At 51.3% G+C, this 16,509-nt stretch overlaps 1 protein-coding gene across 2 annotated transcripts in view; it reads right to left on the bottom strand.

Moving 5' to 3' along the window:
• Positions 1–1,891: 1,891 nt before the first annotated feature.
• Positions 1,892–16,509, bottom strand: part of LOC102044989 (protein argonaute-1) — a 15,464-nt gene continuing 846 nt past the window's right edge. Inside the window, exons 1-16 of one of the 2 annotated variants that reach the window (XM_031063016.1) lie at positions 16,397–16,509; positions 16,086–16,267; positions 15,673–15,809; positions 15,438–15,572; positions 15,082–15,169; positions 13,965–14,112; positions 13,743–13,862; positions 13,034–13,156; positions 12,512–12,645; positions 11,185–11,369; positions 10,876–11,035; positions 10,503–10,593; positions 8,612–8,806; positions 8,351–8,485; positions 6,432–6,631; positions 1,892–6,006 (exon numbers count right to left, since the gene is read on the bottom strand). In XM_031063016.1, the coding sequence (XP_030918876.1) occupies positions 5,898–6,006; positions 6,432–6,631; positions 8,351–8,485; positions 8,612–8,806; positions 10,503–10,593; positions 10,876–11,035; positions 11,185–11,369; positions 12,512–12,645; positions 13,034–13,156; positions 13,743–13,862; positions 13,965–14,112; positions 15,082–15,169; positions 15,438–15,572; positions 15,673–15,809; positions 16,086–16,267; positions 16,397–16,501 (2,247 nt within the window). In that variant the 5' untranslated portion in view covers positions 16,502–16,509 and the 3' untranslated portion in view covers positions 1,892–5,897. Of the gene's footprint in view, positions 6,007–6,431; positions 6,632–8,215; positions 8,486–8,611; positions 8,807–10,502; positions 10,594–10,875; positions 11,036–11,184; positions 11,370–12,511; positions 12,646–13,033; positions 13,157–13,742; positions 13,863–13,964; positions 14,113–15,081; positions 15,170–15,437; positions 15,573–15,672; positions 15,810–16,085; positions 16,268–16,396 lie in introns of those variants that run through there. The other variant, XM_031063015.1, reaches the window with a different exon arrangement.

Raw genomic sequence — 16,509 nt, forward strand, 5'->3', positions numbered from 1 at the left:
CGGAACGAGCCCGGCTGCGGGAGCCAGAGGGTGCTCGGGCCCTGAACGGGCTCCCCCGGGAATGGGCACGGCCCCGACCCTGCCAGAGCTCCAGGAAAGCTCCTCGCACAGGGTGGGATTGTTGGGGTGTCTGTGCAGGGCCAGGCATTGCGCTGGATAATCCCTGTGGATCCCTTCCAATTTAAGGATATTCCATGATTCATGATTTGATGATTCACTGTATCAACATAAATTCAGAACTTATGCTTGCCCTGTCCTAATTTTTTGAGACTATTTAGCAATGTTCAGTACCGCTGTGTTAGGGATATTTTACACAAACTGGTACCAAACAAGCAGAGGGGTGAAAGGAGCAAATGGCAAGTGGGGAAGAGATTAGAATGTGACAGATGCAACAGGCTCAGTGCTGGGTCAGGCAGTGACACCTTTATTTCCTCTGCCCTCAAAAGATTTTTTTTTTTTTTCTGTAAAAACAGTATATTGGGACTTTTCCAAGTGGGTTTGAACCTGCTACTCACTGTGAAGAAACAATGTCACCTTTTCTGGTACTGAGAGGGGCCTTCCCCTGGGAAACAACTGGGAAGGTACCAAAGAACTGGAATTTTGGGCCAACAGAAGTTAAAGATTCATAATCCAAATGTCAGGGTCATTATTAAAAATTACCATCCTGAAGATTCCCAGCTGAATTAGTCTTTAAAAGCATAAATTTAGTTTTCAGGTAAGTGACATAGTAAGGATTTTAAACCCATGCAAATTAAAGGTAACCTACTAGAATATTTCCTAACTGAAATGGGAAGTGGGAAATGTGATCTCCAGGACGAAGCAGATCCGTGGGAGAGAGGCATCTCTGCAAACACACATCCCTCAGGGGCAGCACATCTGGTCCCACAGCTCGGGCACTGTAATCAGCACCAGGGCCGGGGCTCAAATGCTAATCTAACACTTGAAACCAGTTTTCTGACCTGTTTTCCAGGACTCCAGACCCAGCTGCACAAGGCACGATTTGCTGTTGTATCTCACAAAGAAAAAGCCCCTTTAAAACTGCTAAAGATTCTGTTATGTAGTAGGAATTGTTTAAAATAGGTGATAGAACCCACAAAGCAGCTGGATGTGTGCAGAACCTGCACAGGTGCCCAGCTCGGGACAGAACTTTCTGGTGCTGCTGTTAGGTAAATTAACTGACAAGTGCCTGCGTGCCATTAGCATTTCCTTAAAATTCCTTGGCATTATTCAAAAACCTAGTTAGAGCTCAACTGCTAAATCATTCATTGGCTTAAGGTCTGCCCCTGCATTTTTGTAAGGGAAAACAAAGAACTCCTCCAACAAGAACTCAGAGGATGGCAAACAACCTTCAGTTCTGGACCCTAAAACTCAACCAGAGGCTGCTGGCATTGGAGTAGACTAGGATGTTTGCAAGATTTGCAAAGCTAGGAAATGTAAAACATGATGGGAAATGCAAAAGATGAGGCAGTGCAGAAACCCAGAGGATCAAGTTTAACCTCAATCCAAAAGGAGTCTGAAATCTGTCCTTAAAGCACCTCAGAGCTAAGAGCCCCTGAAGCATTCAGTGAGGCTGCAGGAACAGCAGATTTTGATGAACATTTCTGTTATCTAATAACCCAGGAGCCCGAAATCAGTCAGTTCTCAGGTGACATTTTAATAAAAAGTGGAATTGTACTGTATTCCCAGAAGTTTTAAGCATGTACTTGTTTGCTTAAGTGTTTCTCTCATTGAACTGAGATCTGGACAGTGAGGGGTGCTGGATCCTCTGCAGTGTCTGATGCAATTCAGCTCCAGTCAGCGTTTCCCTGTTTGTCCCCCAGCCTTTCCTGAGGGAATGCCTGGGATGTGTATGTCCCTTCCCCACCAATGTGACTCAGGACTGTCACCCCAACATATTCACATTGCTTTTATTTAGGTCTTCTGCCAACAGTTACAGGGTAACAGACACTTGGGACTGCAAAGTCGAAGTTGCAAGCAAAAATCAGGACCAAGGCAAAAAAAAATCCACAAAGGCAATTAAATCAAATCCAATATAAATACAATGTTCTGGAGCTCTTTAATCATACTGCTTTCTTTAATAAAGAGGTGGTTAGGATCTTACAGTATTTTCTTTTGGCCTAATCCAAGGATTTTGTTACTCTTCACCAGTCTTAATTCCACACATACAAAAAAAAAATTGATATTCAACCTTTAAAATATAAGCCATATTTTCTTAATAAAATAAGTTTTGTGCTGCTGCTTGTTTAGTAAGTACTGTACATCAAGTGTTCACGGCTATTTAACAAATGGACCATACAGAGTTCAAGCTAGAGCAAAAAAAAACCCACAAGAAAAATAACAACCCAAACGGAGCATCCTGTAAACACCCTATGTACAGTCCCACACTTGCTCATAGAAAGGAGGTACGAAAGGGGCTGGAAATCAAACACAAAAGCACTGGAGTCCTGGAAATTTTCTTTCACAACTATTGAAGTGCAAATCACTCAGGCAAGATATGAATTTCACTTATTGCTCTCCTGCTGTCTGGCTTCCCTTCCTGAAACAATAACATTCTTTTATTTCACACTGATTTTCCAAGAAGAAAACCTTCCGCGAGGCAACGCTGGATGCTTGGGCTGTTTGAGACATCGTGTGCGATCCCAGAACACCCCGAGTGCCCTGGAAGCTGCGGGGAGAGGGCAGAGCAGCCCTCCCACCCCATCCTGCTCAGATATGAGATAAGGGAAACAATAGCATTCTACAGGTAAATGAAAGCTACTCCTCTTCCCACAGAGCTGCATGCACTCGGCAACGCTTCCAGGCGCAGGTGGAACTCGAGAAGGCAGAGACTCGGAGCTGATCGGGATGCCCGTGTGGGGTTTGTGGCTAACTACAGATCCTGATATGTACCTGGGGTAACACCTATCCGCTACAGGCAGCAAAACGCACCTCAACATGCAGCTACTCGTTTGCATCTCAGACAAGAGAGGGGGAGAAATGCCGATGCCGGAGCGCGGAGAGGGTACGGTGCATAGTCCGGTATAGAAAACATGCGGGTCACTCCAACCTCTCTAAACTTCTTCAAAGTGGAAACAGGGTTTAAAGGGCACAGCAGCTACTGAGTTTGGCTTTTTTGTTTATCCAAAACCATGAAAACCCAACGCAGAGGGTGAAATAAGGGCAGAACACGATCTGCAAGTCAACAGCTGAGAGTTTCAGAAGCTGTGAAGCTTTTGTGTAGTTAAAATTGCTGTTAAAAGTAGGTGCTACATCAGCAAGTCTTCATTCATAGTTTTCTATGAACAGCCACCTTACAAATGAGTGCAAATCTTAAAGGTCCATTTTACATTTCAAGTCTCAAGGTTAAAAAAAATTGTTACAGAGCAACAAGCTGTTTCTGTAAATGCCCACACTATCTCTTTTCAAATGGTTAAAAATGGCACGTGCTATGCCACAGCTACTAAAAGACATTTCAGAATTCTAGACCCAACTAAAACACTAAAATTAAAACGAGGAACCAAAATACCTTTGCCCCTCACTGCAGAGCAGCAGCCAGGCGCGTTCCGGTGTAATGCTGGTGAACAAACTGATTTGCAGAGAGAACCTTGACCTTGACCCCGATTTTATTCTTAATGAGGAGCTTTCTAACACCAGGTGAGTGGGAACAGCCCCTCTGAGATTGTTTTGCTTTCAATGAACATAAGTCAGAGTTCAGAGAATGAGATGGAGGTGCTGATTGGTGTCACTATGCAGGCACTTGTGTAGAGGAATGTAGGCTTCTCATGTTGACACTTAGTGTTGATGTGTTCCCTACGCTCTAAAGCCTTCCTAAGAGTTCCCTACCTACTGACCACGGATAGGTCCTGGTCTCCTCCCCGTCACCTTGAGGATATACAGCAGTGGAGGTTGACACAAGGTGCAAAGGAGGATAGGAACCAAACAGTGTGGTCTTGAGGAAAACAGGACTGTGCTAAACGTAGGATCTTCACCAAACGTGACATCAGTGGGCTCAGCACTTAGTTTGCATAGCATAGTGATGTTGTCACTGTTCACAAACACGTTGCCCCAAAAGAAAATGGGAAGAGTGAATTCCCGGGGTTAGGACAGCTCAATGGGCCAACATGACCGGTGTGGTTTTCATGAAGGCAAGGCAAGTTTCAACGTCAGAAAGTACAAACCAAAGAGGTGGAGATGTGCTTCTGTCCGCGCGCGGGCCAGGGGCAGTGCTCACGTGGGGCCGCCTGGGAAACGCGTTCGGCAGGAAAATGATACCAGAGCTCTTCCCCTCAGAACGTGGCAGGAGCGTGCGCCTTGTTTGTCTCTTGAAGGAAGCGCTGTGAACACTTTCATAGAAAAAAACCCAGATAATGTGCCCGGATGATATTGGTACTGAGCTGCCACCACGGCCCTGCCACCGTGCGTACGGTCACTGTGCAGCAAAATGGGTCTGAAAAGCAGTGACCAGGTTCCTGTGGGGAAAAAGGCTGTTTTCCTGGTACAAGCACAAATCAGGAGTTTTCCCCCTGACAACAACAGGGATGTCATCATTCTAAGGAACAATCTGGTGTGCTTTCAGAATAAAAACCCTGGGCATGAGAGCAGTGATACCATGACACAAAGAGCAGCAAAACCTAGCAGCAGAGAGGGCGAGAGCCTGGAGGTGCTGGAGGTGGGGATGTGGCTGGTGGGAAAGCAGCCGGCCTGGGCAGACACGTGCCAAATGCACACGGGCAATGGGCACTGTGGAGCACCCAGCACTGCACAGGCTGCAGTCGGCAGCACTCATCTGACAGAAATGTTGGAGAGCTGTGGTGTGAGCACACAGCCGCAGGACGTGTGGGGATGTAAACGCTGAGAATGTTAATGACTTGTGGATTTTGGCAACAGACTCAATATCGTATAAAAATAATGTTTAGTAAAAAAATCCCGGTGTCCATCATAAAAATTATGGGGGAAGGGGGGCCCATTTGTCAGAAACAGTTTTAAATAACAAGTAGTACACTGGAAACAAAAATGGGTCAGCAGCCATTAAACTTGTCCTGTATGAAAGTGCACATCTTTCAATGGGGTTTAACCACCGTGAGGTCGTGATCTGACACAAACTGCAACTGAGGACCATAGAAATTAACTCCTTCCGATGGAAATATGGACCACCATCAAGACAAGATTACTAGTTTCCTTACAAGATTAAAAACATTGAAATTTTGCAGCATCATAGTAAGGCACTCACCCATGGAAAAGTCTGTGACTGTTGCTTTGAGCGGCAGCAGCTGACTAGCTTGTAACATGAGGAAGACAGTTTTCAGTTCTGAGCTAAGTGCTAGGGTGCCTTACATTATCTGGGGGGAATTACTCGGGGGTGGGGAACTGTTAGTGTTACAATTCTCCTATAAACTAGTTGTTTTGTTTTTGTTTTTTTTCCCCTCAACCCATTAAAGCATCTCATAATCTAAAATATTAGTTTTATAAATCTAGTCTTCTGTTTTAAGGCTCTAAAAATCCCCTCCCCCAACCCCCACAAAAAATACCTACCAGCGCCTCGTGGGCAGCGGAGGACCAAAGCCGCCAGTTCACAGTCAGGAGTCTCTAGTATTGCATCTTAAAAATGAAAACCTGCTTCCGCCTCCCGGGAGTTTTATCCCTTCCCTTGAATGCCTTCATGTGTTTGGTCAGGTCAAAATTTTGCAAAGCCAGAAAAAATTAAAAAAATAATCATCATCGTCATCAGTCTCTTCCAATCCTACAAAGGTGTTGGATCATTCTGTCCCATGGTGCTGGTCTCCTGCCTCAAGTCGACACTGCCTGCCCTGCAGTGATTTCTCATTGGAAAAAAAAACAAGGTGTCCCAATGCTTCCTTTTTTGTATGGCTCCTACAAATCTGAAAGCTTTCTTGAGTGAGGTAACAAAAGTTAGGCTTTCAAGCAAAGTACATGGTACGTAAAGTGTCCTGATGAACCTGCACAGCCTTCGCCAAGGCCTGGGGGTCTCTCCCGTTGCTCTGTCCAGATATATGGCTGCCCTCGCCACTGAAAATCAAGGAAATCACTGTATAGTTATTTCATATTTTCCTCTCAGGAACACTGAGAAACTCCCCTGGAGATGGGGATTAGCTGAGTGCTGGCAGCACAGCAAGTCACCTCACTGCAGTGCACAGGGATGCTGTGCATGCTGGTGACCCTGCCTGTACTGCAGATTCCAGCACCCTGAGGCAGCTGGAAATGCTCAGACACCCCAGAAATGCTCCCACAAGCCTGGGATGAGCTCAAGGTAGGATTTAACTCTCCTTTATCCCCATTCCCCCTGTGCTGAGCCTTAAGAGGATGCAGCTACATGCAGATCTTCCCCTAGAAATGCTCTGCTGCAGCACTCTCAGACACAGGCACTTTAAAACATCAAGATGCCCTGCCCATGCCTGGCTCTGCCCTCCCAGGGCCACAGCTGTGCCCCTCACCTGTCATGCTCCTTGTCCACCAGGTGGTACCGTGCCCGGAACGCCACCAGCCGGGCGTAATAGGCTGGGGCAGGGATGGAGACGGAGCGGGTGCAGCGCACGTAGGTGTGGCACAGCTGGTACGTGAGGATCTGCAGCTCGTCCGCCGTGAACCGGTTGTCGTCCCAGAGCACGTAGTAGTGGGACGGCCGGCTGGTGCCCTGGGAAGGATGGGGACGGTGTGAGAGATGCTGCTGGCACCTGGATGCAGCTGCCTCACATCCCCATCAGCCCCTCCCGGAGCTAAATGGTCTGCCAGCCAGTCTAGGCAGGAGGGATGCCTGTGCTTCCCTGCTGTGAGAACCCTACATGGCAGGGAGGCAGGAAAGCCCTTAGCACCGAGGTGCAAAGCAGTACGAATGCTGCTGCCTAGTGCCTGTTCCCTCTGTGCCACACATCCCCCAGTGCATCCCCCAGTGCACCCTCACCGACCCAGGCCAGTTCCTGCTGTCTGCACAGGGGAGGGGAAGCTGAGCAGCCTCCCTTCTGGAAGCAGCTGCAGATTACACGAGTGCAGTTTTTCCAGTCCGGTTTCTGAGTAATCTTGGCTGCCTGCAGCCAGGCAGCTGCAGAGCAGGCAGGGACGGCTGGCCTGGCTCTCCCGCCCACGGCCAGACAGCAAGTCCCTGCTGATGAGCAGGCGCCCCGGCGAGCCCGGCACGCTCAGACACCAGCTGACAAGCTGCTGAATTGGCTGCTCTGATGGAGGAAAATCTCTTAGGAGAGACCCTTGGCTCCAGGAGAGAAACTGAGTACGTGCCACACAATGCAGTAGCAGCACAGACCCTGCACCTGCCTGCCAAACCACCGCAGTGGCAGCTTAGATCCAACTATCCTCAAATCCTGGCTGTTGACAGGGCCAGGACAAATGCATGAGGACAATCTGCAACAGCAGCCAAAAACCCAGCAGCATCCCAAGAGCCAGTGTTGGAACACAGTACCTGAATGCCTGCATGACTGCACAGGTAGAAGTCAAACTCAAAGGGGTGGGTGATGTTGGTATCATGTTCCCTGTCTTTCCAATCGGCAGGGAATAGAAAGAGATCCAAGAACTGCAGAGTTTGGTTATTTCCAGTTGCCAAGAGCACTGTCTTTAACACAGCTGCCCTGCCCCAGGACATGGTAGAGGGTCCCCATGCCCCTTTGAGATGTAGAGATGGTCTGCAAGTGCCCACTCAGCGGGGACAGAAGCAGCTCATCCTATTTTGCTCCCTGCCCAAATAAGCCTACTGGCATTTTTTGCAGGCATCAACACCAGGCATGACATAGCCAACAGCATGGGAAAGAGAGCAGCAGGTAAGGGCTGGGCAGGGGCCCATCCTACTACAGAGATGAGGAAAACGCCAGGGATCTCTGCAGAGCGTGTGCTGGAGTCTATGCCACAAGATACTGGGGCTTTTATATCCTGATCAAAAACTGTCCTTAGTTCCCAAGATTAGATCTTCCTGCTAGTGTGGAGCAGTCTGGTTAGACTCAATCTGATCATTAAATTCAGATGAAATCTAGGAACAGTGACGGCAATCAATGTTACTTCACAGCATACATGAACAAGCTGTGAGCAAGCAAAGGGTTATTTAGACTGTCACGTCAGCAACTCCAGCTATCACCAAAACAACAGATGTTTTCAAGCTGACAGAGGCTATTTCAAGAGTCACCAGGATCATCAGCACCCAGTAACTCATAATAACAGCAAACAGCTGGCTGGGCTTCTAGAAGCAGACTAATCCATGTGGCTGTAGGAGTCCACTGAGCAGCACGTTTCATTCAGAACAAGCTCTCCCTGCCAGTGGTGAGATTTCCCCTCGGAAAGCCAGGGCTGGCTCTTCCATCAGACAGGGATGAATCAGCCGCCTCCAGCCCTGGCACCCTGCAGCACTCACCCTCTCGTTCTTGTCTGCACAGAAGAGACGGGTGTGATGCCTCTTCTGGACGACGATGTAGGTGATGCCAGGCTGGTAATCCTTTTCCAGTTTGATGCAGGCATCTCGGATTGCCAGGAGCTCATAGTGAAGGATCTGGGGAGACAAGGGCACAGAGAATGAGGGGACACACCAGCACCCAGCTGTCCCTGAGCACTCTTAAGGAACCCCATGGGAGCTGGTGCAGCCCTGCTGGCCAATGGGGATCTGAGGGTTCCTCACCTGTGGGAGCTGCCCCTCAGGAACACCATCGCGGTAGAAGATGATCCTGGTGGGTTTGAAGCGTGTGGATTTGTAGAACTGGATGAGGAGCTCCCTCACCATGTAGGACAAGTCCTCGATGATCTCCTGGCGAGGACGCTGCACGCGCACCGTGGCACAGTACCGGCTCGGGTGGGCGTCCATGCTGCCCACAACCTGCAGCAACAGACAGACAGACAGACCATGTCTTACACCAGGAACAACAGAGGGGATTGGGACATTCCCAGCTTCCACCTGCATCCCACACAAACAGCTGGCCGTGGGCAGAGCACCTGAACTCACAGATCAGATGGGACAGCAAATACTGCACAGGCAATTAGTGCCCAAAAGGGACATCCCTGGTCATGGCCACCTCCTGATGTCACACTCTGCCATGACCTTTTAAACATTTGTGGGAATTTCCAGTGAGACAACTTTGGTGGGTGTCACTGAATGCTGTGGCTGTGGGGGACTGCTGCTGCCCTGCCCTTGCTTCACTTCTGCCTGGCAGTGAGAGGGAGTGGGGCTGCCCAAGACAACCAAGGGCTGCCCCAGACAGCCACGGGCTGCCCAAGGACGTGGTAGGTCAAGTCACTGTATGGGAGCCATTGAGCAGGGAGTTCCCACTGCAGTGCAGGCAGACCTCAGACACGTCAGAGCAACAGCTCAGGGACAGCTGGGCTTGGCTGTGACACAGAGCTGGGGGCACAGTGTGAATCAAGTGCTGGCCCGTGTTGGGGAACAGACACCCAGATGCCTCATTCCTCACACTCAGCAGTGGCTGTGCAATGTGCCCCACGTTCCCTGGGCAGAGGGGAAGCACCACAGACTCCATATCCTGAGCAGTGTGAATCTGCTGCCCCTGCCCTCCCCAGCACTTTCACTTTCACTTTGCAAACAGCTCTGGGGTTGGGGCTCCCCCACTAGAACCAATGTGTACAATAGAAACTGTTTCTTTAGTTTCAGCCACAGACCCACTGCTATTGTCCAACCAGCAACACACCACGGACACGGTCAAGTTACTTCAAAGGCTCTACCCTTCTCCTCCCCTGCAGCTTCAAAAAAGCTTTCACAAAAATTAAGAAAAAAGCCCCAGTGGTCCTGCACAAACCACAAAAGATATTTTCAGAGGGGAAGCTCTGCCGCCAGGAAACAGACTGTTCTGTCCCACCCACACCTACAGCAAACAGCCCAAAGCCTTTCCCAACCCCTTCTAATTAAGAAAAAAACACTCCTCCAAAGACGCATTTGCATGCCAAGGAAAACCTGAGCTGTGAGTCCTGGAAAGTTAAGAACTTAATAGGAAAATGCTGACGCGCTTATCCTGCATGGCAACGAGCACAGGGCAGTGTCTCCCAGCCCAATGGAGGGCACAAGCTGTCCCTGGCCCTGCTGGCACGGAGCAGCACTTCACTCCATGGATGTTCATTTTTAATTTGAGAAAAAGGCAAATCCTCCTGCACAAAGGGCTCAGAAGCCCAGTCACCCCAATTTCCTCCATGTCCCAAACCCCAGCTCTCCAGCAGGGGGAAGGTCCCTGAAGGGCTGCAGCTGGACAGGGATGCCCCAAAATGACTGCATGCAGCACCAAGCTCCTGGCACTGTCAGGGCCATGCTGGGGCCAGCACACCACGATCCCCATCTGGTGGCAGCTGCCAGTCTCCCTGCAGCTCCCAGAAACTGCAGCTTTCCTGCACGGAGAGGCAGGAAGGGACTGGGAGAAAACTTCCCAGGACTCGGAAAAAATCACCTGACAGGGTACGGGCCCACCCTGAGAACTGTCATCATGGGGACAGCAGTAACACATGGACATGTGAATCCTGTTCCAGCTCCTGCATCCTGCAGGGTTTTGGGCACCAAGCTGTGAACTTACAGCTGTTATTGAGGGTTTCTTCCCATCTCCTGCTGGCGGGTGAGTGACATCAGCTCCAAGGAAGATCACTGGCTGCTGAAAGACGGCAGAGCTGGTGGGAGAGGAGAGAAAACAAGCAGTCCGTTTTTGGAGCCATCTCCGGGTGATGTACAACCCAATGGAGATGAGCAGATGATATCAAGGATATCTCCTGACCTCCAACTCTGGCCTAGACACATCAACACCTCATTATCAACGAGGTGAAACAAGTTACAAACCCCCATTTCAAAGAGCTGCTTTATGAAGGCCCCCTCTTCACCATGTAAACCAGGCAGGCAGCACGAGGGACTTGGGCTACCACCCCAAAACTATGAGAGGCAGTGGCCATACAAACCGCTGGTGAGGCACAAGGATGTTGTTGATCCCGCCAAGCTTGACGTTGATCTTGAGGCAGAGGTTGGAAAGGGTCTGTGGGGAGGTTTTCACCACATTCTTGACCTGGACGCACTGTGTGGCCATTCCCAGGAGAGTGTCCCCAACACGCTTCACTTCAGCTGTGGGCAGAGGAAGCAGGTGAGCACAAGGCAATCAGCCCTGCACCAATTCCAGCAGCAGCCTCGGGAATGGGGAGAGACAGCCCTGCAGGAGCCAGCCCTGCTGAGCCAGCCCACAGCCCTTCTCTGTGTGCTGGCCCCAGACGCACCGTACACCGGCGTCTTCCCTGGCAGGATGACAATGATGAGCTGAAGCCCTGAATAGGTGTTCTTGAGGTGTCGGAACATGGGCTCCACGCTGTCTGCACCCTGGGCGTACTTGCAGAAGCAGGGCTGGCCCTGGATGGGCATCCCGGCGTCCTTGGAGATCTTGCGCAGCTGGTCTGTGAAGTTCCTGTGCCGGGAGGAGAAGCTGTGAGCCCTGAGCCCTCCTGCACACCAGCTGTGCCACTGAGCCCCATGGCCGAGTGCTGCAGCACAGCACAGAGACAGGGCCACCAGCTCTATGGCACCCAGCACACGCATGGCACAGGAAACACAAGACCAGCACATGACAGGGCTGAACTGTTCCCTCTCAGTGCCCTCTCACCCACGTACTGACTCTTCCTAATGCAGTGGAGCTGAGCCCTTCTCCCTTAGGAAGCTGGAGCAGTGGGGAACAAACCTGCTGATTTCCAGGTGACTGCAAAGCTGATGCCAGCCTGCACTTACCACAACTCAGCCACACTCTGGATTTTTGGAATGCCAAGGATTTGATGCCATGAGAGCCAGAGCGAACACAGGGCTCACAGCTCTGCTGCAAAGGGATCACAGGAGGAGTGCGGTGTCACTCCTACCTGCACCCAGGTACTGCAGACATGGACACTCTGAGCTCTTCCAAACCCCAAACACTGACCATGCCAAACACACAAAGCGCTCACCTCAATGCAACCACTCTCAGTCAGGAGAAGCCTAAGGCCCCAGAAGAATCCAAAAACAAAGTGACCATTTCCCTAAATCAAATAAACTGTTCCTGCTCTGTGTTACTTTAGATATTCTCTAAACTACTGAAGCTTTTCAGAAAGCCCAAAACTTCTCTGTAATAACTCATGGAAAGTTAGGATGCTTCCTACATGAATTACATCATTTCAGATTATTGGGGAAACTTTTAATCCTCAGAACTTCTTCTCTCTGGAGAGATCCACACTAGAAGAGTTCAATACAACTTTAAAGCTCATCTCCCAGTATTGCAGCTCCCTGATGCAAAGAGTAGATCAAGGAGAGCCTGACTGACAATTCACAGGTACTCACTCCAACCTGGCAGCTTTGTGATGGCTCGGGACCATTTGCAGCTGGGACAAACAGGCTCTCTGGATAAACCAAAAGCAACAGGAACTGGACACCCCACATCAGATTGGTAGCACAAGCAGTGGAGCTCCCTGCAGCTCCAGCAGTGGTGATGCCAGACCCCCAGTCCCCAGCTGCAAGCAGCAGTGTGGCTCTGGAGCCACGGCCCCTCTGGCTTCTCCCACCCACATGGGCTGCCCCTTTCCTTACTTCAGCACCTCCTCTCGACACTGCTTCTGCGGGGCAAAGCAGGCAATGGCCCAGACTTTGATCTCAATGCCGTTGTAGAACTGCTTCCCTCGCATGTCCCACACGCCCTGGTTGGGAGTTGCAATGGCCCGGTTCTGCAAGGCAAACAGAGGGTCAGAGCACAGCCACAGCCTGCCCAGCCCCACAGCCCCAGAGCTGCTTCATGGGCTGGGGCTGTGCTCCCTGAACCAGTGCTGGAGCTGGAGCTGACTCCCTGGCAATGGGCAATCCACAGCCTCAGCTCCTCAGCAGTGACAGAAAGCTCACCCGAGCTGCCCTATGCTGAGCACCCTTCTCCTCTTCATCTCATCACCAATGACTCTTGGCAACAACTTTCAGAACCAGTTATATTGCAAAAAACTCACAGCCAAGGCACTTTGATAAAACATTCCAGCTCTAACAACTTTTGCTCAGAAGCAGTGTTTCCAGGTGTTGACAGCATCTCCCTGCACAGCGCAGCCCATCCCAGGCAGCCCCACTTACCCGGCCTCCATACTGTAGGATGGGAGCTGGCAGGACCCGCCCTGTCACCTCCGTCATATCATCCTTCACCTTGATCCCAAACTCCTGAATGTATGGATCCAGGTTGTAGCTGGCATTCTTCATCTGCAGAGGGAAGGAAGGGCCATGGGAGGGAGTAAGACCGACTGCTGCATCCTGGGCAGCTGCAGCTGGCCAGGAAATACGGACACCTGAAGCCCTGCTCTCCAGAGAGCGGCAGGTGGAGCACCTCTGACAGGGGAGGTCAAGCAGATCAACACTGAAGCCCAAACCCTCTCCTGCAAGCTACCCAATAACCTGATTTTGAAACACACTAACAATGCAACTAACAGCACAGCCTGCTCCTGAGATTTAAGACTTCAACAGGATGGTTCAGACTGGCAAGAAACTTATCAAGAGTCTCAGAAGGAACACCAAATGCCCCTAACCATTTGTGTAGTCTCTTTGAGCCGGGCTCACCTGTGCCACTGTGCATTACATACACACAGGCACCATTGCACAGGGATTCAGTGGGAAAAGGGGGATAAAACCCCACCATTAACCTCACCAACACCTTCTCAGCAGGTCACAGCTCTCCACCACAGAGCAGCTGAGGAGCAGGACCATAGCAAAGTCCACCATGGACATGATGCCATAACCTGCCCCTGGTGCTAAGACCCAACCCTGCCTCCCCAGGACTTGCGTCACGTACCAGGCGACTGATCTCCTCCTGCCTGTCTGGGGCAGACCTGGCTGTTGCTTTTATCATGGTTGAGGTTTGATTGTCCGTGAGCTTCTTGATACACCTCTGGCCAGCCACGATGTTACACACCTGCACAGGGAGGGGACAGATAGCAGCCATGTGGTGGAGGCATGTAAGACATGAGGGGACCCCAGCTGAGCACAGCCCCAAACCGCATGTGCCAACACTCACCTCCAAGGGAAGGTACGTGTGTTTTTGCTCCTGGCCAACCTGGAGACAGGGCAGGTGAGGGTACTTCAGCTGCAGGTTGTATTTCTGCTTGAAGTATTGAGCCACTGTGCACTCCACTGTCTGACCACTCTCCAGCTGCAGTGGGAACCTGGTAGAGGCAGGACATAAGGGATGCACCTACTCAGAACAGACACTTCAGACCTCAGGCACTATGTACTGTGGCTGGGAAAAGCCTGAGCTGCCATACAACAAAATAAAACATCAGGGCAGATGTTTATTGCAGGACCTGCCACATATGCCATAGTTGGGCACAAAAGTACAACACTGGCACTCAGGAGGGCTTCTGTGCCTGGTGTCCTCTCTGGGAACTGAAATGAACTCCAGGGAGAGGCTAACTGGCCTCTCCAGGTATAGAACAGCAGTTGCAGGGTGGGCAGATGGAGGCAGGAGGGGTTTCCCTTCAGAAACAGGGGGGAAAAAAACCCAAACTTCCTGGCTGCAGGGCTGAGAGGTGCCACTCACAGCTGGAGCACAATACCCATCCTCAGACAGCAAGAGCTACTCCCAGCCCCATAAAGAGCTCCATGAAAATGCAGAATTGACCCGATATTCTGTAGAGAAACAAAATTACAGAAGAGCCAGGCTGACTACATCAATGAGGTGCCACATCCCTCTTGCACCCGTCAAGCCCCAAGGCTGCAACCCATGGATGCTGGTGCGCAGGAGACACTGAGGGGTGCCCAGGCCCAGCCTGCTCCCAGGCACACACAAAAAAATCCAAGGCAGACACTCATGTTAGCCCCTGACAAAGTCTCTGCTCTGGCAGTGAGTATTTTAAGAATGAAGAAAACCAAACCCGGAGGTAAAAAGTAGGACAATTCCTGGCATGTCAGCTCCCGCCCGCCGCCGCGCTCTGCCTGCCAGACACAGCATCCTCTGAGCTCCCATCTCCCTGCATCCCACTCCACACATGGCACAGGGCTGCAGAGCCCCAGACACGTTTCCTTTTGCCATCAAAGACTGGAGCTTCCTGTTCAGCTCTCCCTAACGACAGCAGCAGCTGTTAACAAGAAGAACAGCGCGGATTTTTCCAAGGGCATCTGCCCACCCGCCTTACGTCTGGTGGCTGGCTGGCCGTCGGGTAACGTTACACACACGGTATTTCCTCTTCATCTGCCCACAGTGGGTCACCTCCACCTTCAGACCTGATGTGAGACAGAGAGACACAGCACAGTCATGGTGAAGATGGGAGCAATTTCCCTTTGCCCAACTTCTCCGAGACAATGTCAACAGCTTCCTTAACTAATTTTCTGCTTGCAAATACCCCAACAATAGCATGAGGGACGCAGTGGTGCCCCAAAAGACATTAAAAATGTGCAACCCCTGTACCCCCACCTCCCTGCAGGGGCTGGGTGGGACACAAGCCACAGCCAGTATCAGGGGATGGGTTCCAGAGCTCTCTGGGGGCTCTACCTTTGATCTCCTTGGTGAAACGCACTCTCTGTGAGTCCGTCAGGGGCTTGGGCTGCTCGTCGATGTTCCGGATGTCCAGCACCTCACACATGAACTCGATGACAGGCTGAGCTTTGTAGAAGGCAGTGGCTGACACTGTGGGACAGACATCACAATGTGTCTTTGCTCCCAACCAGCCTTCCCAAATACACCCAGCCCTCCCACTGCAGCTCCCCAGCATGAGAAATAACGTCACCATCGATGTTGAGCATCATCTTCCACATGGCCGGCCGGACTGACTGGTGGAAGCCGAACCAGACCTCCCTGCCCCCTCCCAGGGGGTGGTAGTAGCCTTCAGGGGGGGAGAAGAAGGAGCGGCCAACGGGAGTGTACCTGTGAACCAGGGAGCCTGTGAGTACCTGGGAACCTGTGAACCATGTCAGTGGCACACACTGGGGCCCATGGCAGCACCCCCAGACCCCCGAGCTGGCACTCACCCTGCCAGCTGCATCACTCCCTCTATTTCTTTTACAGGAGCACCCAAGGACACGTCTGGCACAGCTGCCTCTTCCAATGACTGTCAAGGCCAGTCCCAGCCACAGCAGCCTGCCAAGGGCAGCAGTCCCCTCCCCTCCCTGGCACAGTCCCATTGTCCCTCAGTGCAGGTACCTCATGGAAGCCAGGTGCCTCATGGCAACATCCAGAGCCTGGACAGACTCCAGTGGGACGGGGATCTGCCCGCTGACCAGGGCCTCGTGCAGCATGCGCCAGCTCACAATGGCCATCCATTTGATAGAGACTTTAAATATCCTGTCCTTGCCTTCCCCTGGGATCGTCACCTCAAAGTCAACCTGGGTGCAGGAGGGAAGGGACAGTGACCATGGCATCCCTGCAGGGGTGAGGTGGGGTTGTTTTCTGCTGGTCTTTCCCAGGCAGGAGGGAGGTCACAGTGCCCACATGGGGCTTGCTGCCCCTCTTACCCGCTCGTTCCCAATGGGTAAGGCTGTGACAGTGTAGATGTTCTTCTTCCCATCATAGACTGGTTTTCGGTCACCAAAGATCTGTGGTTTGAAGTGCTGCACCATGTACTCCA

This window comes from Geospiza fortis, unplaced genomic scaffold (assembly GCF_000277835.1).
Source record: "Geospiza fortis unplaced genomic scaffold, GeoFor_1.0 scaffold289, whole genome shotgun sequence".
In the NCBI taxonomy this organism is placed as follows: Eukaryota; Metazoa; Chordata; class Aves; order Passeriformes; family Thraupidae; genus Geospiza; species Geospiza fortis.